The sequence below is a fragment of the Poecile atricapillus genome, chromosome 3, assembly GCF_030490865.1.
Source record: "Poecile atricapillus isolate bPoeAtr1 chromosome 3, bPoeAtr1.hap1, whole genome shotgun sequence".
Lineage (NCBI taxonomy): Eukaryota > Metazoa > Chordata > Aves > Passeriformes > Paridae > Poecile > Poecile atricapillus.
Window position 1 is genome coordinate 9,486,315 of NC_081251.1, and position 26,508 is coordinate 9,512,822.

The following is a 26,508-nucleotide window of genomic DNA, read 5'->3' on the forward strand; positions in this document are numbered from 1 at the left end:
CCTTGAATCTTATGTTTACTGTTAAATGGGTGCAGAGAGCTATCCATTAGCAATCAGCACAGCTGGATGAATGTCTGCAAACAGCATAAAAAAATCCCTTAACTAAGACTAAATGAGGTTTTGGAGAATATACTAATCATATTTTAATTGCTATTCTCTTCCCTAGTCTAAAAAGCCGAGTTGAAGAAGCTCTGAAAGGAAATCAGCTCCCAACAGCCAAAGATTTCAGAAAATTCTCACAGAATTATCAGATTTCAAAAAGAGTTTCTGTACCTGGAATTGACCCCATCTCTGCCAAAGTAGAAGGAAATGTGATATTTGATCCAAACAGCTATATTCCTAAAGAGACCATGCTGAAAACCACCCTGCATGCCTACGGATTTGACCCAAGCGATGTCTTTGAGGTACAACAATTATCAGAAACATTTGCTAGTACCTTTCTTTCTCATTTCTGTTTTTTTATAACAACTTTCTGTGCATAATGTATTTTTTTCCAAGCCTTGGGGGAAATCTAAAGATCACTGTGACTGTAAGGGGACTTTGATTTGGTCTCAATGGGCTTTAGAGCAAACCACCTATTAGTGATGTCGCTTGCCACTGACTGGATGGACGACCCTTTGAAGTTATTAAAGGGCCCAGGGTAAAATGAACCCATCTGTAACAAATTGACTTTGTGCTAATGAATCATTACTGGCACACTGAAGCACTCATAGGATATTTTAAGTGAGATACAACCTATGCACAGGTTTCTTCTCGAACCTCGCCACAGAGATAAAATTAATCATAAGGCACAGTGTTCCATATCTTCCCTTAAGTGTCACGGGCCTTAGGATACACTTTAAATGCATTTTTTTGCTCTCCAGAAAGTGTGTTTGTTATAAAGTTCCAAAGAAAAGGAGGCAACAGTCTCAGTTATGCATTGTCTTTTCTGTTCATTTCAGCTTGGCTTGGATGGAAAGGGATTTGAACCAACTCTGGAAGCATTGTTTGGAGAGAAGGGATTTTTCCCAGACACTGCAACCAAGGCCTTGTACTGGGCTGATGGCAAAGTGCCAGAACAGGTTTCCAAGGCACTTTCTGACTATTTTGGTTACTCACAGGATGGAAAGCAGGATCAGGTACAGCTTGAAAACATTCTCTGTGCAGCACAGCATTCCTATTTGTACACAGTAATTAGAGCACTTACTGCTTTACTCTATATTTTCCTTCTCTTCACTGATGAGATAAAAAGAAATCCTTGATTTTTTTTAACAACATGTTTTCTTAGTTGTGTTTGGAGGGGTCTTTGTCTGGAGAGAAATCTGTATGTGCAGAATAACTGACATTCACTAAGTACCTGTTCTAGATATATGGCCATACATACTTCTTATAAAACTGGTTTATTGCTTTCTGACTGAATTTTCAGGATATCATGAAAGGAATAATACTTAACCTTGAAAAACTCATAAAAGAATTGAGCAGCAAAGAAGCTCCAGAAGGAAGAGCATATCTAAGGATCCTGGGAGAAGAACTTGGGTACATCAAACTCAATGATTTTAAACTGCTGGGAAGCTTGATTTTAAAGACTGTTAAAACTCTTCAGACTGTTCCTGAAATGGTATGTTTCTGATGCAGAAATGTGCATTATAAACTTTTTTTTTTTTTAACCAGAATTTTTTTAATATTTAGATTGTATATTATTATGTAAAAATATTTGATACCAGCATGAAAATAAATTATTTAAAATAAAATATCCAGGCTTATGTTGAAGGATACTGAGAAATCTATGAAGACTCTCAATAACCAAGAAGAGTCCTCCTGGAGGATTGGTGAAGGGAAAGTAAAAGGGGAAGTTCAGATCATATTGTATTATCCAGATATGTACTGGAACAATTCCCAGAACTTTAGTACTGGCTATTAAGTTAGATGACTAAATTTTTAATTATGTAAGTATGTGTTAATACTAAAAATTTCATCCTTGTCATCTTAAAAAGAAAAGATGTAGTACATTTTAGGTTTATTTGTTAATATCCTTCTTTCATTGAAATAAAATAATGCTTTGTCAGTGACTTTGGGGAAACCAGAATGTTATATGGTATGTAAACTGATTCACCTTTGTATGTGTATGTAAAGGTAGATAACCCGTGTGGATCAATGATGGTAAAAAATCTGGTATTCATTTAAAGTTCAGATTTTGCTGACAGTCTTTAGTGTATTTTTTGAAACAATGAATCTGTGGAAATTAGATTCTCTACTCCATATGAAATTAACTTTTGCATTATAGAATTGCAGCATTCCCTGATCATTTTGAAAAGTACAAAATGTGCATATTCCAGTGTGGATTTGTTAGTGTTCATTTCCTTGTTTGATTCACAGATTGCACAAGCCATCTCAAAAGGTGTTGACAGGGATCTATTTGTCCACTACATATTCATGGACAATGAGTTTGAGCTTCCAACTGGAGCAGGTTTGCAACTGAAGTTTGCCTTGTCTGGAATAGCAACACCTGGGGCAAGAGTAGCTGCAAAGTTTCAACAAAAAAGCGTAAGTCCCAATAATTGTCTATATTTTTTCTCCTCCTAATAATCTACATTTTCATTTATGGATAAAACTGTAACACCAGAAGCATTTTAAAGATTGCAAAATGTTCTCGATATTAAAAAAACCTTACTCATTAGAGGTCCTGGTTAATTTAGATTTGATGACATTTAGATTAGATTAAGAAGTAATGCATATAATAAATTGCGAATGAGACATAGTAAAATTTATGAATGAAAAGTATTTCAATCACTCTTTCAAAAATAAAACATTTTAATCTGTTTCTTTCTCTCTCCCTGCACTCAAATTACAATGGTACAAAAGCTACAGTATATTAATTTGATGTTCAAGCTAAAAAGTTAACAAAACATTTTGTTGTGACCAATTCAAAGTGAAAAAATTTGATTAGCAGTTAAAAGAAATATTGAAAATAGAGTCAAGTAAAATATTTTTTCACCTGAGAGGAAACATCTTAAAATTGTAGCAAGGAAAATGTAGATGACACAAAATTAATTATCCCCTTAAAATTTAAAAAAATAGAAATGTTTCTATTCCTTTTTACAGTTCTTACTACCTTGCTCTAGCCTAGCCAATATTTTGTAAGAATTTCTTAGTAGTTTCAGTTCATCTAAACTTTTAATTTTCTACCATATAAAAAATATAAATAAAAATAAAAAATAAATCCTCAAATTTAGTACTTGTTGCTCTTTAGTTAGCTTTGGAATCTTTTCCAGAATTTTGCATTCTGTCCCTTCTTCCTTAATGGCCAAAGCAAAAGCTTGACAATAAGCTGGTTTGTGTTTAGAGAAATTCAAATATTGGATCCATTTCTTTTGTCTGTTCTCTCATTCTCTTTGAAAACTGCCATTTTTTTTTTCCTTACGATGGAAAACTGGCTCTTGTCTTCAGATTTAAAAATAATGCAAGTGGCTCCATGTATAAAATCTTTCTGAACCATGAGTGTTTTTACTTTAAAGTAGGTAGGGATCCTTGGTGTTATCATCTTGCTGTGTCTTCTATATTACAGTTACCACTTATAGGGGCCATTTGATTATGTGATTTAGGAATAAGATTTTTTGAATAGCAAAATCAATTCTATAAAACTTATTTCTATATTACCAGGAGTAGTATGGGTTTTTTTGTATAACCAGAAAGAAGTGTATTGGGCAAATAAATACCCCATTTTGTTTTTATTAAATAGATGCAAGCAGATCTAATTGCTAAACCTTCAGTAGCAGTTGAGTTTGTGACACACCTGGGAATAAACATGCCTGAATTTGCTGGAAGTGGTGTGGAGATGAATTCTAACATATTCCATGAATCTGGAATTGAAGCACATGTTAGTGTAAAAGCTGGACAATTGAAATTCAGCATTCCTGCTCCAAAGATTCCAGTAAAACTCCTCAGTATCAGGTAATGAGAACTGAATGAGAGCTTTCAAGGCTGTGTTCTTCCTTCTCTTCTTGGTTTTCGTTGTGGTGGAATTGGAAGGCTAGGGCAGGTATGGAGAAATATTCAGTTCTGAAAAATCCCAGTCATTGTAATTCTTTCATAAGACAAGCAAATATGCCAGATAACTGAGAACTTTCAGTCATGGTTTACAGATTATTTGTCACTATTTTTGAAATTTTATACAAGACTCCTAAAATTTCCATTATTTTTTTTTCTTTCACATAAAATTATTATGATAGCAATATATATTTAAATTTAAATTAACTACTTACATTAATTTTAGGGAGAGAAAATGGCTCAATACACTAAATTATAATTATCAATAATAATACCTACATCATTTCAAGCCAGATGTTATTTCAGTTAGCCCCTACATTAATAAGCGAGTTTTATTCAGAATTAACTGTGCTCATAGGATGTCTGAGCGCTGTCCTGGGAATAAATGACTGACTTTTCTGTTCCAGCAATACACTGCATTTGGTGTCTCCAGCCAAAACTGAAGAGATTCCAACTCTGACAGAGAACCAAGTAATCTCAACTTCTTGCAAGCCTTTCATTCCTGGTCTAAATTTCTGCACCAAAGTATTGTACTCTAATTCCACTGACACAGAGGCAGTTCCATATTTTCCCTTGACTGGAGAATCCAGGTAAGTCATGTCAGCTTAAATTATGTTTATTTTGTGCTGACTACCTTCCTCTTAGTCTCCAGTAGTCTCTCACATCAAGCTTACCTTTAAAAGTCTTTCCAAACTTACTGGCAGCAGCAGCTCAGAAAGAGAGCTGTTGAGAACTGTATGATTTCTACTGTTTGTGGTCATGGACAAAAAAGTTATTTACAAGGCATTTGTTTACTCCTTCTGTAGATTTGAGGTTGAATTAGTGTCCACAGGTGAAGTAAAGGAATACTCTGCAAGTGCAAACTACGAACTGCAGAGAGAGGGAAATGACCAGATAGACACCGTAAAGTTTGCTGTCCAGGCAGAAGGTAAGAGTCAAAAAAAAAAATCCTGTGTGATTTTGCTCAGCTTTGAGCTGTCATTTACCAGAAAATACATTTTTATTAATAAATCTTAATAGTATTCTTTACACTGTAAGATAGAATACCATTTTCACAGCCAAATAAGCCAACAATTTAACTACACTTCCTTTCATGTATGCAATCCCAGTGCAAGATTTTCATTATGAGAGGCTGATTTTGTATTTTGCATGATTTTAATAAATGTGATGTTGGTGAATGGATGCAAGGAAGAGATGTTCAGGGGGTCTATATAAGCAAGAGAAAAATATGTTTTTTATGAAATATGGAATGAAAGCATAAAAAACATCTGTGGGATCATTTAAATAACAAAAGTATTGTTATTTATTAAAAGTATTATTATTAAAAGTATTGTTATTTGTCATGCTGTTGGTGGGTCAGCCATGGTGTGTTTAGAAAATGAGAAGAAAAGAGATGACCCAGCTTCTAATCAGACTCATCAAAAGCTGTGTTAGATCTTTACTGGGATATAATTTTCATCTGATCTTTTTTTGTTCTTCCTCTAAGAAAAGTCCAAACAGATTCTATAGTTGTGAATAACCAAAGTACATTATATTTTCTAGGTGTAAACCAGCATGATGCCACGTTGACCTTCAGGTACAACAGAGGCAAAAAGATTTTGACCAGTGATGTCCAGATTCCAGATGTTGATGTTGACTTTGGTACAAACCTAAGAATTACTGATGAATCAATTTCTGGGAAGAAAGCATACAGTTTTGTCTTAGACGTCAACAACAAGAAGATTACAGAAGCTACTCTTACTGGCCAGATAAGGTAACTCAGAAAAACATTTAGAATTTAACAACTACCTTTTAAAAGGTTTTGTAGGGGGGAAGAATATGGGGAAACTTTATCTCATTTTGGAGAAATTTTTTAAATACAGAGACAGATAAACTTGCCATTGAAACCCCATTTAAACAACTTTAAAGTATTTTATTTGTAATACATCAAATGCATATATATAATACATTGATTGACCTTTCCTACTATATGTATATATATAATTTGTATTACAAGTTCCTTGAGGTAGTTCTTCCATGTTTGCACACACATGATTACAAGAATGTATTGTACTACTGTTATTGCAGGTGTGATAATCCAAGGATATAAACAAGGCAAGGTTTGTTCAGAGAGGTATTATCTTTTACTGGGTATGCTTGACTCCAGAAAAAGTTATTACATCTCCCCATGAAGAAATCTAATGGCACTCAGTAAGAAACAAAACCAAAAATAACTGAGAGCTTCCTGTAAAAATTCCCACGCTTCTCGATGAGAATATTTCCGGGAACATCTACAGGGGATCTAACAAAAATGTTCAGCCTGCCAGGGTTTCTAAAATTGTCTGCCTCACAAGCCCATAGTGAAATGGGCTGATCACATTCTTTAATAAACCTCAATCTTCCATGGAATTCTGTGATCTTGATGGTGCCCCAGGGAGTCTTTGTCTTTGCTGTTCATGTAGAATTGCTTCTGATATCAGTGGGAGCTTTGGGCAGATGTCAGGGACCTCAATTCCCTTTTATTTGCACTAACATAACATTAGAAGTTTGCTCAAGTCAACAAAGTTACAGAGATATAAAATAAATGTGAATAATGCAAAATGAAGCCCACTGGCATAATATATTTTGCCAAGTGTTTTGTTTTTTTGTGATTCATGGCCACAGTCTGTGTCCTGAGTAGAGAATTCAGCTTCAGTAAGGCATTTAGAATTAGGTTCAGTTACAACTTTACCAGGACAGGTACATATTTCCATCCTTTTCATTCCTATGGAATTAACACAGACTCATTACTGTGAGTAATGAAACTCACTACTGCACTTTAATATTAGCATTAGCTAATATTATATACTATATAATGCTATAACTATAGCATTATAATAGTCTACTCCAGATTTTCCAAAATAACTAGCAGCAGAAGCTGAAAATATTCATTGAATTAGAATAGTGTTTGCAAGTTTGATTCAATCTAAGTTTTTTATAACACCTATTATGCCTTTGCTGTAGATTTAAATTACAAAGTTGCTCCTGAAAAAATACAATTAAATATTTTTATTCACATATATTTTTGCTTTCACAGATATGCTGGAGTGGAAGAGGCAATGTTAAGAGGCACCATTTCTTTTCCTCGCCTGCAAACTGAACTTAGAAGTGAAGCATTGGTTAATTATTCACCAAACAAAGCTTATCTTCAGATAAGCTCAGCTGCAACAATTCACGGAAACTCAATTTCAAAAAGAGTTCTTCTCAGATATGGTAGGGGAAAAAACATGATCCACAACCTGTAAATTTAAGCATCTTTTTACATTAGTTCATAGTATCTCTCAAAATAAGATTACTAATTTTACCCTTTTCTTTTAAATTCATGATTTTTAGATGCTGAGAAGATTGAGATAGAGTGGAATTTAGGTGCCAGTGCTGCTGTGAAAAAACTGTCTTCTGCCTTCCCAGTTGACTTTTCCGACTACCCAAAAACCCTAGAGAAGAGTGCCAATGAACTTCTGGATCAGAAAGTGGCTCATACAGATATGACACTGCGACATATCATGTCACAATTTATCCTGGTATGGTTTTCAACATTCAGTAGATATTACAGCAACAGTACATAGCCCTTAGAAATTCTTGTCTCCCCCATGAAAGACAAAATAAGAACTACTTGTAAAATCACTCATCAGATTGAATAAGCTGTGTATTTCCAACTTTGATAGAACAAATTCTCTTTAGCATTCTCTTTACCTAGACCCCAGTATTTGAGTAGTTCAAATAGCTTTCAGATAACTTCACTGGGAAGTCCTAAAACATTTTATTTACTTTGATAAACTTTTCTCCTCATTGCAGGCAACCAATACCTGGCTGCAAAAGACATCAAAAGATGTCCCTTATGCCCAGACTCTGCAAGACAAACTAAGTGCACTGAAGGAACTGAGCATTCAGAAACTTAGCCTGCCTGTTATCACCATTCCTGAAGAACTTTTCCTGAAAAGGTAAGGAATGAAATTGGGATAGCGAAGCAGGAAACTGAGAATAGATATTTGTTCCCATTTTAGTGTTATTTTATTTTACTTTGGTTTTATAAAACAGCATGGAATTGCTGTAAACATTAGCATAAAATTGGAATCATAAACAAAGAACTTTAAGGTCAGAGAAATTAAATTATAGAGAGGAATTGGTGCATATATTTAATACAGATTTGACTTCATGTACTATGTGAATAGATCCCAAAGTATTGTATTATATTATAAGGTGTACTGAATAAAAATACAACATTCAACAGTCTTTAAACCATAGAGATACTGAAACCATGTTTCTCATAGATTTGTATCCTACATCTCTGCAAACACTTTGGCCATAACCCTCACAGCACTACATTTTCCTGTGCATAGCTGTTGGAAGGTTCTTCCCATTACCCATCACATACCAGTTAACCTCCACCAGTAGAGCAGCCCAACCTCCTCCCACGCCTGACGTGCTCGGAGGGAAGTTGTACACATAGGGATGCTTGCACTAGTTTGGTCCCATCTCTTCTACCTAACAGAGCTTCACAGGACTTGTATGAATGTCATTACCCTTCTGTCAAATTTCATAGGAATAAAATGCTGAAATGAGTGTAAAGGACAGCAGAGGCTAGTTTAAGATTGGATTCCAAAAAACAACAAAAGACAAACAGAGAAGTGTCTTTAATTTTGTATCTCTTAGATCTGATTTTCCATGAATTATGTTTCATTGTGGGAATATGATAGTGTGTTAATAACATACATTTCTATTGCTGCCATTGAACTAAGTATAGGCAAGGAAGAAACTGTTTGTTCTCCTAGGTTGTTATCATCTATGCTAATAATCATAATTGGGTTTTTAACTGCTCTTTTAGGTAACTTTTTAAATCTTTTGATGTAGAGGAACACATTTCAGTAGTGTTTGCTTAATTTTCATCCTAGAATGTAGCTCTAAGTGTAAAAATCCAAGATTTTGCAATATGAAAGACCAGTTAGAGAAACAGGAAAATTATCTTTGCCAGCTTATTGTTCAGTCAGAAATTAAGGCCACGTTTTCTTCTGTTTTGCATTTTCCTAAATACACTTTTTAAGCCAGCGATCCATTTTCCAGTCCTAGTTCCTGGTCACATGCTTAAATTTTTATTACCTTTTTTTTTAGAATAAAAAAAATGCTGAATATTTGGATGAAACCTTTGAAATGCTTATAATGAGAAAGAGATAAAAATTCTCAATTTTAGATTCTTACCATGTCCAACACTAATGTAATTTCATGCATTTCTATAAGAATATATCACTTTTTAAAAAAAACATAATTGCCTTTTTCTGATACTGAGCATCCCACAAGTGTGCCAGTGATTTTGGAGGATTTTTAAAAATTTACTTACAAGTCCCTTTGTTTATGAAATAAGAGGAAAATCATTGAAACAATTCCCTGATACCAAAAGTACTTTTGATAAATTCTGATGAATGAGTGCTTGAAAATGTTGATATTAATGTTTGATCATTACATTTCTCTCTAAAACTAAAGTCAGGACATTGATATAAGCATGAAAGTAAGCTCAGTATCATGGGCAGGAGAGGAAATCATGAAAACTCCTGTATATGCTTTATGAACTTAGTTTCTAACAGAGTTATCTTTATTTTCCAGTGAAGGCCGGGTCAGATACAATCTAAATAAAAACAGTTTTGTAATTGATATTCCACTGCCATTTGCGGGAAGATCATCGGATGAGATATGGATGCCAAAGACTGTTAAAACACCTCCTCTGATGATGGAGTCCATAGGAATAAGTGTGCCATCTCAGGAATACAGAATCCCAACATTTACTGTTCCAGAATCCTATCCTTTCCGTGTGCCTTTGCTGGGCAAGCTAGAGGTCTCTGCTAATGTGTACAGCAACTATTACAACTGGACAGCCGCGTACACCGTGACTAACAGCACCACAGAGAGAGGGAGCAGCGTAAAAGCTACCTATAACACAAACGCTGATTCTGTCTTTGAGCTGCTTTCCTACAGTGTGAAAGGTAAGAATGTTTGCTAAGACTGCAATGTTTGCAAGCCTACTTCAGTTATTTTATATCCCTTATATCAGGTACAATACATTAGTTTGCCTGCATTTATTTAAAGACAGATGTGTGATCTCGAATCACTTTCCCTTAGATTTTAAAGATATTATGTGTGTCTGTTTATTCAGGCACTGAAGGGGAAGTCAGTTTAATGCAGTGAAGACTTTTAGAGTCCATATTTTCCTGGATATTCCTTACTGAAGGAATTGTCCTTTAAAACTGAAGGCATGATCCTACAAACATTTGTGCAGCTGATAAGTCAACTGCTTTCAAAATCAGGTGTGCAAATGTATCTGTAGGTATGCCCACAATTTATTTCTCAATCCATTAATATGTATATATATATAAAATTGTCTCATCATTTTTTATGTCTATATATTGCCATAATATAATATTTTTAAGTTAGTTCCCCTGAAATTGCAGTTTGGGTTCTCAAACTGCAAAAGGACAGCCTTCCTTTTCTCCTAAACTCCTCAGGATAACTGAGGCATGACAAAGAAAACACTAAAATCCAGGAATGTTAGATATGGACTATTTTTGAGTCCATCTTCTTAAGTTTAAATAATGACATAATTTTATGTCATTTCATATTATTACATTTAGCAGAGTAGAAACTTAATTTATTTGTAGTACAAAACTTTAGCTTTGAATATCAGAATAGTAGCCATTTTTACAGAAATATTCAGTATTTACCAAAGCACTAGGCCTTTAAAACAAAATAGTATAATAGTAATTGCAATTCAAGCAGTAGCATAGAAGTTCAGTGGCATCAGACAAGTTCTCAAAGATGAAAAGGTATAGACACACTTACTTTTTGCCTCTTTTTTGCTTTTTCAGGTTCTGGAGAAGCATCATATAACAGAAATGGATTCATCTGTGCATATGAAAATCACCTGAAGCACAGAGTCTTGACATCAGTTTTTAAACTGTCTGGCAGAAAGAGTTATGAACCTGTTCCAGTTGCAAACTATACCTTATCACTTACAGCATCAAGTACTCTGGGTCCTCAGCTTTCATTTTCCAGTGACATTGTTTCTGAAAAAATAAATAACATGAATACAAATAACGTCAAAATGGAAGGGCAGCTAGAAGTGGCTTCGGTGTTTGCAAGGAGTATTTACACTCTGTCTACCACATACAATGAAAAGAGACGGGTTTTAGAAGGAAAATCAAATCTGAAGTTGGATTCTTCTTACCTTCAGGCTACCAATCAGATGTCTGGCAGATACAGTGATGGTTCATTTTCCATTACTTCAGTTTCTGATGTACAAAACGGGCTATTAAAGAACACAGCTTCACTGAAGTGTGAAAACAGCCAGCTGAAATTGTCATCTGAAACCAACGGGAGATATCGACATACTGCAGGTGTCAGTAAACTTGAAATAATTTTGTCAAAGAAGATGGCAGCACTTCGATCTGAATACCAAGCCACTTACAAGCAAATCCAGTATTCTGCCTTGTTTGCAGGTTCTCTCAATTCGCAGGATCTTGTTTTCAACACTGATATCTCCCTGACTGATCAGAAGAATCGAGCTGCACATAAGTCATCACTCAATGTCAATCGGTATGGTCTAGCCAGCAGTGCAACCACCAACATGCAGTTTAGTCCCCTGGCAATGCAGAGTGAAATGAATGCCAAGCTTGACACTGCTGGAGGCTCCATGTCACTGTCCTCTTCTGGGCGCTATGGGAAAAACAATGCAAAACTCAATGTAGGTGGAAGAGTGAGCCTAACAGAAATAACACTGGGAAGCGAATATCAGAGTACAGTTCTGGGTATGGACAACAAACATGTTTTAAATTTCAGAGTTAATAAAGAAGGACTCAAGTTTTCAAATAATTTGCAGGGATCATTCAAAGAGATTAAGTTGGAGTACACAAATGATTTGAATATTCCAGGCTTATCCTTAACATTTGTTTCAAAATTAGACAACAGCTTCAGCTTTGACAAGTTCCACAGACATGTTTTTGACCTTCAACTGGAGCCTAGCTCACTAACAGCTAAACTGAGCAATAATCTTAAATACACTAAAACAGAAGTTTCCAACAAGGCAGAACTCCTTCTCAAGCCTCTGAATATGAACTTGGGTGGCAATGTCAGAGGAGCCCATGGAGCAGATGAAATAAGGCATACCTACACCCTTACATGTGCTGGTCTAACTGCAGACTTGAAAACGGACACTGTGGCAAATGTTCAAGGTGCAGCAGTGAGTCACAGAGTTCATCTGGATGTGGCAGGACTCTCTTCCTCAGTTACCATGAATACAAACTGTGATTCCAAACCTCTCCGTTTCAGCAATGTTGTGCGTTCCACTGCGGCCCCATTTGTCATCACTGCTGACGTACACACCAATGCTAATGGAAAGCTGCTTGCTGTGGGTGAACACACAGGAGACTTGTACAGCAAATTCCTGTTTAAAGCAGAGCCTCTTGCTTTCACTTTCTCCCATGATTACAGAGGCTCTACCAGCCATAGCCTGAAGTCTAGAGGAAGGTACACTACGCTGCTTGACAACAAAGTTCATATGCTTTTTACTCCATCAGAGCAGTCAAGTGCCTGGAAATTGAAAAGTCAGCTAAACAATAATGTATATTCACAAGATTTCAGTGCTTACAATACTGCAGATAAGATTGGCGTGGAACTTAATGGAAGAGCTTTAGCAGATCTCTCTGTAATGGACACATCAGTCATACTACCATTAACATCTGAAGAAGTTAATTTAATTGATGCATTGGGTCTCAGGGACAGTGTATCAGAGCCTCAAGAATTCAGCATCTCTGCCTTTCTGAAGTATGACAAAAATAAAGATATGCATGTTATTAACATACCCTTCCTGGAAAATTTGCCCATTTACTTTGAAAAACTCAGAGGCACCATTCTATCCACACTGCAGTCCATTCAAAGTTACCTGAAGAGCATAGACATAGAAAAACACATGAAAAAGTACAAGGCAACTTTGGACAAACTGCCACAGGACATCAACGATTATGTGGACAAATTAGATATCAAAGGCAAAGTTAGCAGCATGAAGAATAATTTTGTTGCTTTCATAAAGGACTACAAAATAACATCTGATGATCTCCAAGTTATGCTGGAAAAAGCCATGGACAATCTTCAAGAAATACTGTCTCAGCTGCAGATCTACCTGATAGAGGTTGAGCAATACATCAAAGACTGTTATGAGCAGTATGACATTAAAGCACTTATTGCACAGCTTCTTGATCAAATAGCTGAAACAATGACAGCTCTAGATGACAAATATCAGGTAAGAACAACTGTAATCAACATCATTGAAAAATTGCGGGTTTTTTTCCAGCAATATGATCTTAACAAAATCGGAAGCAGCACTTGGGCTTGGATTAAAAATTTTGATGATGAGTACGAGATTACAGCTAAAATACAAGAAAACCTAGAGCTACTCAAGATTCAAATTCAGAATATTGATGTCAGAAGCATTGTGGAAAATTTGAAACAAGAGATTAAAGCGTTTGATGCTAAAGAATGTTTAGAAAAAATTAAGCGATCTTTGCCAATCAAAAAAATCAATGAAATTCTTGAACAAATCAAAGACTTTATTCTAAATTGGATAGAGGAATATGAATTATCTGAGAAGATCAGCGCTTTCCGTGGTCATGTGCAAAAATTAATTGTAAAATATGAAATTGATAAGCAGATATATTTTTTAATTGACAGAATGATAGAACTGCTTAAAACCTACAGAATAAAAGAAACTGTCCAGAAACTGACCATCTACCTGCAAAATACTGATGTGAAGTCATGCTTTGATAAAGTTGTTGCTTTTGTTGATGATGCTGTCAAGAAAGTGCAAACCTTTGATTATGAAAAGATGATAAAGCAAGTCAACAAGTTCCTTGACATGGTTATTAAAAAGCTCAAGGCTTTTGACTATAACCAATTTGTAGATGACACAAATAAAAAAATTCGAGAAGTGACCCAGAAAATAAATGAGGAACTCAAAAATCTAGAACTTCCACAGAAAGCAGAAGCGCTGAAACAGTATATAAGAGATTTCAGATCTGTGATTTCAAAATACATGGAACAACTAAAGGACACGAAGCTTGCTGCAATAATTAACTGGCTCAGGGAGCTCGTAGACTCAACAACATTTGCTAATCTCAAAGCCAAGGTAAATGAACATCTGGAGGACCTGCGGGAGAGGATTTCTGAAATGGATATTTCCCAGGAATTCCAGTGGTGTCTGCAGAAGATAAGCCAAATCTACAGTTCTGTTGTCATATACATTTCTGACCAATGGAACACAGCTTCCAAAAAAATCACTGTGCTGGCTGAAGAGTATGATCTAAAAAATTGGGCTGAAAATTTAAAACAGTTTGTTGAAACTGGATTTAAAGTCCCTGAAATCAGGACAGTTATAGTCACTATACCTGCCTTTGAGGTTAGTCTCCGAAGTCTTCGGGAAGCAACATTTCGAACACCAGAATTCATTGTCCCACTGACTGATCTCCGTATCCCCTCCTATGAGATTAATATTAAGACACTAAAGGACATGAAAATCCCAATGAAATTTACTACCCCAGAATTTAAAATTCTAAATGCCTTTCAAATTCCTTCCATCACAATTGACTTAATTGAAGTTAAGCTTCTGATTGTGAGAACAATAGACAAATTCATGTCTGCAGAATTTCAGTTACCATCAATTGATGTCTACTTGAAAGATCTGAAGATGAGAGATATGCCCTTTTCTGCCATTTCTTTCCCAGAAATACAAATGCCTCAGTTTCAAATGCCAGAATTATTGATTCCAAAGCTAAATCTAAATGAGCTCCAAATTCCTAACATGAAGATACCAGAGTTCCAGCTCCCACATATCCCACATACTGTGGCTGTCCCTACATTTGGCAAATTGTCTGGTGCTTTCAGAGTCACCTCTCCATTCTTCACACTGTCTACACAAGCTGAGCTTCGTAATACCACAACATCTGCAAACAGTCCAGAATTTGTTACTTCCATTTCAGCTCAGACAACATCCAAATTAGACTTCCTAGTTTTTAGTGTTATTGCAGATTCACGTCTCCTGGCCCCTGACATGAAGCAGCTGAACCTTAAAAATGCCATGAAAGTCAACCATAGGTTCCTTAAAGTTGATCACACCAATGAAGTGGTATTTTTAGGGACCTCAGTAGAAGGTGCAGCTGAAACTAGAGCAAACTTACATACAAAGAAAAATTCTGTAGAACTACAGAATAATTTAATGGTCAAACTGCAAAGAAAAATTTGGATGCAGAGTGGAGTGGCTTATTCTCACAGACTGAATATTCCACAAGCTGATTTCTCCAGCCAGGCTGATCTGGTCAGTAACATGACAACAGAGGTAGAAGCAGGATACATATCATTTACCTCTGCTGGTAAAGGAAACTGGAAATGGGCTTCACCTAATTTCTCCGATGAAGGCACTCATGATTCTCATGCCACTTTCAAGATTGAGGGCCCTAGTATTACATTTGCTGCCAACAACAGGATAAATGATAAGTACCTGAAAGTCAACCAAGCTATGAGATATGAATGTCATTCCTTAGTGTCTGCAGCACTTCAGATTCAGTCTGAAATTGAGTCACAGCGTGTGGGACGTAGCCTCCTGAATGTGAAAGGCACAGGAGAGCTTCTAGGAATGAAAGTAGAATTAACGGGTTCTCACAATGCTCGGCTCCATGGACGGATTACTGGAACTGTAAACAATGAACTTTCCTTCTTGGCAAACCCTTCTGAAATTCGTCTTTCAACAAACAATGATGGAAATGTGAAAATCAGCTTCCCAATGAAACTGACTGGCAAAATTGACTTCCTGAATAACTACGGGTTTGCCCTCAGTTCTTCTGTTCAGCAGGTCAACTGGCAGGCTACTGGCAGATTCAATCAGTACAGATATTCCCATAATATGTCTGCTGGCAACAATGATGACAGAATTGAAGCTCATATTGAAATGAATGGAGATGCCAACCTGGACTTCCTAAACATTCCTCTGAGCATTCCTCAGATTCAGATTCCCTACACTGGAATCAAAACTCCTCAGCTGAAAGATTATTCACTGTGGGAGCAGGTAGGCCTGAAGGAATTATTGAAAACAACAAGACAATCCTTTGATTTAAATGTGAATGTTCAGTATGAGAAAAACAAAGACATGCACGCAATCCCACTTCCTTTAGCAAAAGTGCATGAAGTACTTAATAAAAACATCCTTTTATTCAACAAGCATTTTGAGAAGGGGAGAAATGCAGCTTTAGATTTTCTGACAAAGTCGTATAATGAAGCCAAAACAAAACTGGACAAATACAAAATACAAACATCACTGAACAAAATTCCACGGACCCTCAAGATTCCAGGATACACCATTCCAATTGTGAATATTGAAGTTTCTCCTTTCACTGCTGAGATGCCAGCCTTTGGCTTCACACTTCCAAAAGAAATAAGCACAAGAGGATTCACAGTCCCAGTAATTGGCTTTTCAGTTCCATCTTACACACTAGTTGTACCTTCTTTTGAGCTTCCAGTCCTTCATATCCCGCAGGATCTACGCACTCTAAAGCTTCCTAGGTTCAGAATCAACAGCTCAGGAAACAACATCTTAGTTCCTGCCATGGGTAACATTACTTATGACTTCTCATTTAAATCCAGTGTAATCACTTTAACTGCAAATGCTGGGCTGTTCAATCAGTCAGATATTGTTGGACATCTCAGTGTCTCATCCTCTTCTGTCATTGAGGCTCTGCAATTTAAGCTGGATGGTTCAACAAGTTTGACAAGAAAAAGGGGGTTGAAGCTGGCCACAGCATTGTCCCTGAGTAATAACAAATACCTAGGAGGAAACCATGATAGCACTATCACTCTCTTAAAGAGGATCATGGAAGCTTCCGTGACAACAAATATAGAAGTTGACACACCAGTTTTAAAAATTAATTTCAGCCAAGAACTTTCTGGAAATACAAAATCTAAACCCACTCTTTCCTCAGGGATAAAATTAATGTATGATTTTAATATTCCCAAATATGGTACCAGTGCTACAGGAGAAATTGCTCACAAATTTGCTTTAGAGAGCCTTACATATTACATATCAGTAGAATCTTCTACCACTGGGGATATTGATGGAGTATTTTACACTGGAAATGCATTTTCTGGAAGTTTAGACCATGAGGCAAATGCCTATTTGAATGCTAATGGAGCTCGATCATCCCTCAAGTTTGAGGCCCACTCTAAAGCAGATGGACTCTGGATCATAGAAATCAAAGAACTACTTGCAGCTGAAGCATCTACCCGTCGTATTTACGCAGTCTGGGAGCACAATGGGAAGAACAATGTACAGTGTACATCTCGCTTCACAACAACGGGAACTCAGAGATGCAAAGCAACCTTAGAGCTGGCTCCTTGGGATATATCAGCAGATCTTCAGATTCAAGCCATTCAGCCAAATCCCTACCTGGGCATGGCATCAGTCAATGAGGTTGCTGTAGTGAAAATCAGTCCTGCAAACCAGAAAGCTGGCTGGAAGGGTGAAGGCCAAATTCACTCATTATCTCTCAGTCACGATATGCAGTTATCAAATGAAAAATCAAAGGCTAAATTTGTTATTTCTGGATCTGTGGAAGGATACATGGACTTCCTCAAAGTCATCAAGTGTCCCATTTCTGAGAAGAGCTTATGGGATATTTTGAAGCTGGATGTCACTACCAGTGCTGACAGGAAGCAGTACTTGAATGGCTCCGCATCCCTTGTGTACACAAAGAGTGAGGATGGTTTCTTCTTCCCCATTCCTGTGAATAAGCTGACTGATGGCTTCACTGTCGTTATTCCTGAGTTACACCTAAAGGCTCCAAGCCCCGTCCTCAGCACTCCAGAGTTCAACCTTCCTTTCACCACTCTCCAGGTCCCAGCATACACCATTGACTTGCGCAACATAAAAATTCCACAGACGCTAAGCACAATGCCATTTGATGTCCATTTACCTGCACTTCCAAAGCTAAGATTCCCCAAAGTAGATGTAGGAGCAAATTATATTACATTAGAAGAATATAAAATGCCATTTTTTGAGGTGACAATACCTGAATACCAAATAACTATGTCTCAATTCACTTTACCAAAGAGTGTTTCACTTGGCAGTTTCTCTGTAGATCTAGATGAAGTAGCTAGTAAAATTGCAGATTTTGAAATGCCTACAATTACCATTCCTGAACAGAAAATTGAGATCGCCCCTCTGAAAATATCCTTGCCTGCTGGAATTTACATCCCATCATTTGGTGCCTTGACTGGATCTTTCAAAGTTGTTTCCCCTTTGTACAATGTCACCTGGAGAACAGACTTGACAAATAAGAAGAACTCTTTCGAACATTCCATTGACTCTACCTGCAGCTCAACGTTGCAGTTCCTGGAATATGACCTGAATGGTAAGACATTAAAATTCTGTGTGCCATGATTTTGGTGGAAAAATTATTGACATTATTGACATTAGAGGACAGTTCTTTTATCAGCAGTGGCATTTTTTCGTAAATTACTGTCAGAGTATCAGTCAGTTGCCCTGAAGACTAATGACTATATATATGTGTGTCATATCCATGTTGAGATATAATGCAAATTTTAAAATGCTCCAGTCAAAAAATGTTTTCACGTATTTTTATTTGGGACATTATGGGCATTCAGTTTCTTGAAGCATAATTTGACATATGTGTGTTTATGTTTAGACATAAATTAACCACCAAATAAAAAGTACATTATTAGTAATTAAAGGTTTTATTATGGGCATTCAGTTTCTTGAAGCATAATTTGACATACCAGTGAAATACCCCACAACTGACCATCTAACATATAACTGGATGTCTTCTGTATTTTTTGTTGATAATGCAAACATTTGGAATCTTTTTCACAGTTGTTTCAAACTACGAATATAAAGAAGGTGTATTTATTGTGAAGACAATTGGCAGCTTTTCACATCGTGACCTGAGTGCAAACTACAAGGAAAATCTGACTATTTCAGGATTTGGGTAAAGATTTTCTCTAATAATATAGTTTATAATAGAAATAATTGCAAATGATGCATTGTTGTTTTGATCTCTAATGTCCCAGGGTGCTTTGCAGTAATTAATAAGAACCTGTGTATCTACGCTGCCGTTACTGGCTGTGTCCTTTTCCTTCTCAAGGTAACCTGAAAGCTTCTCCCTCTCAGGGTTTCTAGAAGAGCTTTCCTCACCAACCCCATGTCAGAAAACCACTGAATCATAAACACAGTAGTTTATAATCAGAGCAGTTCTAGATCTGCTCTAACCATCAACATAGCTGGGTTCCTTCCCAGTGGATCCCTCTGTCACCACAAGCCACTACAGAGTAATTTTTATTCACAAATGCCCACAGCAGGCATAGCTTAGCTCTCTTACTTCCTGTTTTGATCTGCAAGTGTTGTGTTGATACATCCAAGGGACAGAATCAATGAAGACAAGTACAAATGCAGATAAGCAGTAGTGCCTATATTGTATTGCTGGAAAAATTGTAGTTAGTTTGTAGAAATCTGTAGAAAGTTGACAATGGTACAGCTACAGGTTTTGTTTTGCTGCCCCAATTTAATGAAAATTCACACCAGAGCTCCATATTGTTTTATCTAAAACAGGAAAATTGGAGTGACATGAAGTTTTGAATGTATCAGGCTAAATTCTTAGAATTGTGGATAGTAAACCCTACATTTTCTTTTAATGCTTGTGCTCTCTGCAGTGCTTCATAACTGTGTATTTACTGTGGTTGCAGAGCCCTGGAGGACACTTTATCACTAGACATCATCAGCCCAACTTTCACAGATGTTCATGTGCGTTACCAAGAGAATGAAAGGAAATCATCCGGCTCAATATCCTCACCCTCAGCCGGGACCCTTGCTTATGTCATGGAATCGGACGATGAAATTTTCCTTGCCAGAGTTTACTACCAAACTCAGGTAAGCTTGATGTGAGCAGTAAAAAGCAAAAATGCTTGGTGTGGTCAGAGGAAAAGTTTCCTTTAAAATTTTGTGTGTGTTTATGTTGAGATATAAATTAACCACCAAATAAAAATTATATTATCAGTAATTAAAGGTTTTATTTCCTACACTGGCTTTTCCAGTACTAAAAATAATATCTGTGTAAAGAAGTATTTTCAAATCCTTCACATAGTTATTTTTTCCATCTCCTGTGGTCAAGAAGTCACACCCACTGAAAGTGAAGAATGTACAAAGTCAGTTTTAGATAAGCTACCCATCAGGTTTAATAGATAGCCATCAGGCTACTTAGAATGACTATATAAGTGGCCATTATAGGAATGAGGTGACTAGAAGAGGTCAGACCATCTGTGAAATGTCTTTTTTAATCCATTAATATATTACAATACATGATCTTATCGGCATTCTACAATAACTTCAGAATTAAAATCTTATCTTACAAAATTATACACTAATTTAGGGATCACAAGCAACTCATAGTTCACTATTTATTCTAAAAATGGAAAAACTATACATGTAAATATATTTTCATTTGAGGATTTATAACTACTCTGAGTAATTGTCTAAATTGTCTCGTTTATTTAAATTATTACAAAATTAAATCCTCTAATATTTTCATATGAAAAAGATGCCTTTGAATTCACTTTAATTGATTTCAGGAATAAGTAGAAGGCTCATTTTCTCAAGTAACTCACTTGCCTTATGAGACATGATAGGCATTTAATACAAAGGAAGGAAAAAAATCTTATTTGCAGCCAAATATTAAAGACCAGACAAAGTTATGTTCTAGTCTTGCTCTTTGAAGAAGCTCGAAGTAGCTTGGTACAAGATAATTTCTTCCAAAATAACCTTTCAAAATGAGAGAAAACAGACAGCAAACAGACAGTGGACAAAAAATTGGAGAGTGCTTGTCTTAATAAATGATAAAATTAAAGATGCAACAATGTGAATGTTGAAAAACGCTCATAAATAATATTGGAGTTTTCTTACCCTGTTTTGTATTTTCAGTCTGCTCCCCAGAATGACATTGACATACTAAAAGGTGAGATATCCCTCAAGGAGCCTGACCGGATTCAAATGAAATTCAACTGGAATGAGGATGCTGCCAAAGACTTGCTGTTGGGTCTGAAAGAAAGAGTGCCTAAAATGACAAATGCAGTCTACAGGTATGTTAATCGGTACCATAAGGAGCACATGGGACTGGAAATTAGTGCTGCCACCTTAAAGATGAAGAATATAATGCAGAATAATGCTGAGAAAGCATACACTTTTGCTGCAAATAAAATAGATGAAATAGACACTCAGCTTCGCACAGCCGCCAATGAGGCCTCTGACAAATACCAGGAGCTGAAGTTCACAGCTAAACGGATTTATCGAAGAGCAGCAGATCAGGCTGAACAGTTTGACTATCAAAGAATAAAAGCAAAACTTTTGGATGTTTTAATTGACATAATAGAAGAATACCACCAGAAAATAAAACACGTAATTGACTCAGCCACTGAATTCCTGAAAACCACAAAATTTCAGGTCCCTGGGCTGTCTGAAAAGTACAGTGGTGCAGAAATATACCTCATGACAACAGAGAAGGTAGCAAAAACTGCTGATGTATGCCTTTCAAAACTTCAGGAGTACTTTGATGCCTTGATTGCAGCTATCAATGAGCTGGAAGTCAGACTTCCTGCTTCTGAAACAATTCTTAGAGGCCGTAATGTACTTGATCAAATTAAAGAAATGCTGAAAGATTTGCAGGACAAAATCAGGCAGACATTTGCTACTCTTCAGGAAGCTGACTTTGCAGGAAGACAGAAGCAACTGAAACAAGCAGTGCAACAGGTTTTTCAGAAGGTAGTAGAAATGATTAGAAGCTTGCAATCCAAAACTTTTGAAGACATCAAAGTCCAAACACAGCAGCTGTACAAAGATGCATTGGCTTCAGATTTTGCCCAGAAGCTGAGATCCTTGACAAAAGATGTTAAAAAATACATTTCTCAGTTCAAAGACTTTAGCCAGAAGACAATCCAGGACCTTTCAGAAAAGCTGCACCAGCTGCTCCTCTATGTAAAGTCATTGCGGGAGGAATACTTTGATCCAACTACACTTGGATTGTCAGTGAAATACTATGAGGTGGAAGACAAGGTACTGGAATGGCTGAAGAATATCATAGATCTTCTCGTGGATTGGCACAACCAGTATGTTGGAGATCTTGCTGGCGTTGTTACACGCCTGACAGACCAAGTAAGAGAATTGGTGGAAATCTACAGTCAGGAATATTATAGCCTTATAACTGATTTTGAAGGAAAAGGAAAACAGAAGATCATGGAACTCTCATCTGCTGCTCAGGAAAAAATCCGATATTGGTCTGCAGCTGCTAAGAGGAAAATCGATGAACATAACAAGCAACTCAAAGAAAAACTCCGGGAGATCTATGGGCAGCTTAGTCAGACCCAAGAAAAGCTAATCAGTGAAGCCAAAAGGGTAATTGATCTAACTATAGAAAATTACTCTGCCTTCCTGCAATACATCTCAGAGCTTCTTCGCCGGCTTGAGCAAATAACAGCTGAGAGCATAAAGCCGTATGTAGCTGTTCGTCAAGGAGAGCTTAGTATAAAAGTGCCCATGTGACTGGCAGTCCATTCACCAAATGCCCCAAAAAAGCAGACAGGCACTCAGGAATAAAGTGGAAATGACACACATACTGATTCAGCAAGGCATTGAGAAAGGCTCCAGGAAATGGAAAGAAATGCAACACTTCAACTTGACACTGAACAAGTGAATCCTCAGGAGATTATGGAAAATATTCAGCAGCACATGAGCACCTGAGAGAATTAACAAGTTTCAAACAAAATATATTTAAATATAACAGCAATCAGTATACTGGAGCTTCAGGTAGATATGTTTGAATCTGAATTTGTAAATGAAAACTTAGTAATCTACACTAGGTTATTTTAATAAGGTTAATAAGCCAATAAATGAGTTCTTTATTACATTTTTGTGTCATTCATTACAACTACCTTTACTTGGAGCATAAGGCTTAATCCAACAATTTTCAAGGTCAATGGGAAGTCTTTTCTTTGATTTCACAGTATGTTGGGTCAAGTTAATAATGTACAATGCATATTGTAAATAGTCACAAAAGGTATGGAATACATAGAATAAACAGGTTTTAAGATAAAGGTCACATTCAGAAGCCAGTTGAAGGAAAACTTGGAAACACATCTAATTCCCAGCATAGAAATACCTTAATAGATAAGCAAGGAAAGTAGCATGTATAAAAACATAAATTTTAAAAATTATAAATTCTGAAAACAGCATCAAAAATTGAAAATTAACATAGAAGTGTGAACTTATGTAGAAATATGACTCCTGGAAAATTGAAGATAATAATACAAAGGTTTTCTTAATAAAAAATAATTTATGTCTGTCATTTTTCAGACAACTATGCTAAGTACTTTATATGAGTTTTCTTTCTACTGGCTAATTTATATTTCAGAAATACAGGGTTTTCTCACCTGTTTCCCCATGATATTTCTGGTTTCACTTTAAATTGTCTATGTTTTACTTATTTTGAGTTTAGTCAAGTGTCAAAGTTTCACAGACATCACTGTGTATGATGGGTCAAAAAGTTTCCCCCTCCTAGGCTGAAACCTAGACCATTGAAATGAATTCTCAGTTTAAAGGTGAATTTAAAGCATGTTAAAGAAGTCTCTCACAAAATAAGACTATTTTTAAGTGGAAAATATGTTGACCTGCCATGGTGTGCTATATAGACAGTCCTAGAGAAATGCATGCTCAGGCTGAAATAATGTTGCCTCTTTGAGAATAAACTTTTTGACAAACAACACTAGAAAGTTTCTGCACATGTCTGTTTGGATGCAATCAGTTCACTCTGTAATATGTTTCTTGCTTGTTCACAATGGGAAAACAAAGAATCTGTTTTCATTCTCTGGTATGATGGAGTACATACATGTAGTGATGGAGCAGCAAGACTCTGATATCCCTGTTGATAGATAATGGTATTACCTGAGTAACTTCACCACTAATGATTCTTATCAGATAAGCTGCTTTAATCCTGAAAACAGAATCTCACAACCATGGCATTATACATGCACCTATCTAGCTGTCAGCAAATGGGTTTATCTTAGAAGGTAAAGTAAATCCATTTTCTCTTCAGAGCTTTCAGCCATCATAATTACAGCAAAAAATTCTCAGAATACGCCATAGAATAGTCCCCTGTGAACTATAAAATAAGTTTTGGTTCTGAATAGAACTAATCTACATATGCTGCCCTGCCCAGGGAAACCAAAGGTATAAAAATCCCTGTTTACATGTTCTACTGAGCATCCCTCTAAAAAAGATGTTGGCTGAAGAGCCCTTTCACCTTCATTCACAAGGAAACTGAATCCTATGGGTCATCTTTATTGGATGTCAGATTGCACAACTCATTTCCCTGAATTTCACAAATGTTTAAGCACAACCACATTTCTCAAACACTGACTGACTGTTGCTGCCCTTCATTATGACAAACAGCCCTGTGAAACAAAGGACAATAGAATAAATTTTAATAGTTATGGGAGAGGAGAGATTTGAAGTTTTGTTTTCTTTTGTTTTCCCACTCATGTCTACTTATGTCTGTCCATCATCCGTCATTCTTGGAAGGATTATAAATGCTAAAAAAGGATTTACTTATAAGAAATGGGTTAACTGAAAAATAAATATGCCAAATAGTATAAATACTGGCTCTTATTGGCAAGATTGAAACTTCCCAAGAGCAAACACAATAGTTTGCACACTAAACTGTGGTTAGAGCTTAGAGGAGATTTCCAAGTCTCATTGCAGCATTGCTGCCAATTGGATTAAAGCTCTCAGTCCTGTAATGGATGTGCCATCTTGCAGTCATCCCACAGTTGGTCTGGGGAGGGCCTGGAAGCAGAACATTGCTCTCAAAGTTGATCTTACTGGAACTTATCTGCTTTTTAAATCCCCACACCAGAGAGGTATTCTCAAGCACCCCTTGGAAACTCGGGCAATATCTTGACACAGGAAGGGGATGTTTATATATGTGTGTGTACATCCCACAAGCACATACAACCAGGTGTCACTTTAATTTCCATTCCTTTTCCCTGTTGTTTGGTTGTTGTTGCTGTTTTCTTTCAGGGTCTAGCAAATTTTAGCCTTGTTTCCCATGTAGTAAATTTCAGAAATATAGACAAAACCACAGTTATTCAAATTGTATGCAACTTATGAAATGTTTGCAATATAATAATTTGTAATATTAGTAGTTCTATTTTGGCTTCTTTTCAGTCTTTTTCAGTCTAGCTTATATAATAGGAAATATTCTCTTTCATTAAATCAAATTTTGTGGGAGATAACAGGAAATCAGCAACTATCTGGGGCTCAGTGACACTGCTTCTTTTCTTTTCTTTTTCTCTATAGTCTTCATCATCTGAATTCTCATAAATGCCAGAGGGGCTTTTCTTTATAATTTATAGCAGGTATCAGACATAGAGCAGAACTGGTTGTAAAAGTTTAATTACATGAAACATTTTAACAAGAAATTGAGAGAACAATCTGCTCTAACTAAGTGATTGTAGAAATAACATTGACAAGAAACTTGTGTGTTCCTAAATGAAAAACTTTTGCAGACGTAGGATAGCAAAAATGTCCCAGAATTTTAGATTATGCAACCAGCTAGAGCTGATCTTTTATTAAGTGATTTAAAAGTACATGCACAGTTTGCTGCATATCCCGAGATTCTACACATTTATCCCCATCCACACACACTATCATCCACCTCTGGCTCTAAATTGTGCTACTGATACTTTTAGAGCAACTGCCATTATGGCCTACTGATACCTTTAAAAATTTATATTAAAATATTTATTTGTTCAGTAAGTGACACCAAAATTTGTACTACTCTTCTGCTGGCAGATTTATTGCCCAGGTGGGAAACCAGAATTTATTAAACGCAATACGGACATACAGAATTGCTTGCATTCCATTTCTACACAGCCAGATCCTGGCCCAAATGAAATCGATAGCAAAATGTCTATTGGCCTCAGCAGGAGTAGGCTTTGGCTAGTTAGGTGTATAACTTGAGAAGCACTCTGGGATCCTGTAGGACAAAGCTATATTATTATCTATAAAAAATCTACAAAAAAAATCATTGAAAAAAAATGCAGACAAGAAAATTAATCATTAACAAATTTGAGACAGATCAGAATGAAGCTTGCCTGTACAACATTATCCAGAGCTTCTTCATAATTTTTTACCCAGTATTATTACTTAGTATCACAGAGAAATTCTGCCAGGGCCAAGAATTCTAGGTTTTGGTCCCAGGCCTTAGAGATGGAAATACACACATACATCTCATCACCCTTTCCTTCGTTTCATTATCCATTCAAGGCATTAAGGGAAACTGGGACCTTACAGAATAAAAACCTGTATTTGATGTTTGCAAG

General features: G+C 36.3%; 1 protein-coding gene across 1 annotated transcript in view; it reads left to right on the top strand.

Moving 5' to 3' along the window:
• The window catches only part of APOB (apolipoprotein B), a 35,425-nt gene extending 12,389 nt beyond the window's left edge, over window positions 1–23,036 (top strand). Inside the window, 18 exon segments of the mRNA XM_058834581.1 lie at window positions 167–404; window positions 942–1,118; window positions 1,406–1,597; window positions 2,356–2,523; window positions 3,719–3,930; window positions 4,434–4,616; window positions 4,833–4,954; window positions 5,569–5,779; window positions 7,082–7,257; window positions 7,378–7,565; window positions 7,840–7,985; window positions 9,643–10,019; window positions 10,899–18,479; window positions 18,959–19,073; window positions 19,828–20,011; window positions 21,059–22,669; window positions 22,671–22,800; window positions 22,803–23,036. Of these exon segments, the coding sequence (XP_058690564.1) occupies window positions 167–404; window positions 942–1,118; window positions 1,406–1,597; window positions 2,356–2,523; window positions 3,719–3,930; window positions 4,434–4,616; window positions 4,833–4,954; window positions 5,569–5,779; window positions 7,082–7,257; window positions 7,378–7,565; window positions 7,840–7,985; window positions 9,643–10,019; window positions 10,899–18,479; window positions 18,959–19,073; window positions 19,828–20,011; window positions 21,059–22,669; window positions 22,671–22,800; window positions 22,803–22,870 (12,079 nt within the window). The 3' untranslated portion in view covers window positions 22,871–23,036.
• Window positions 23,037–26,508: the final 3,472 nt, after the last annotated feature.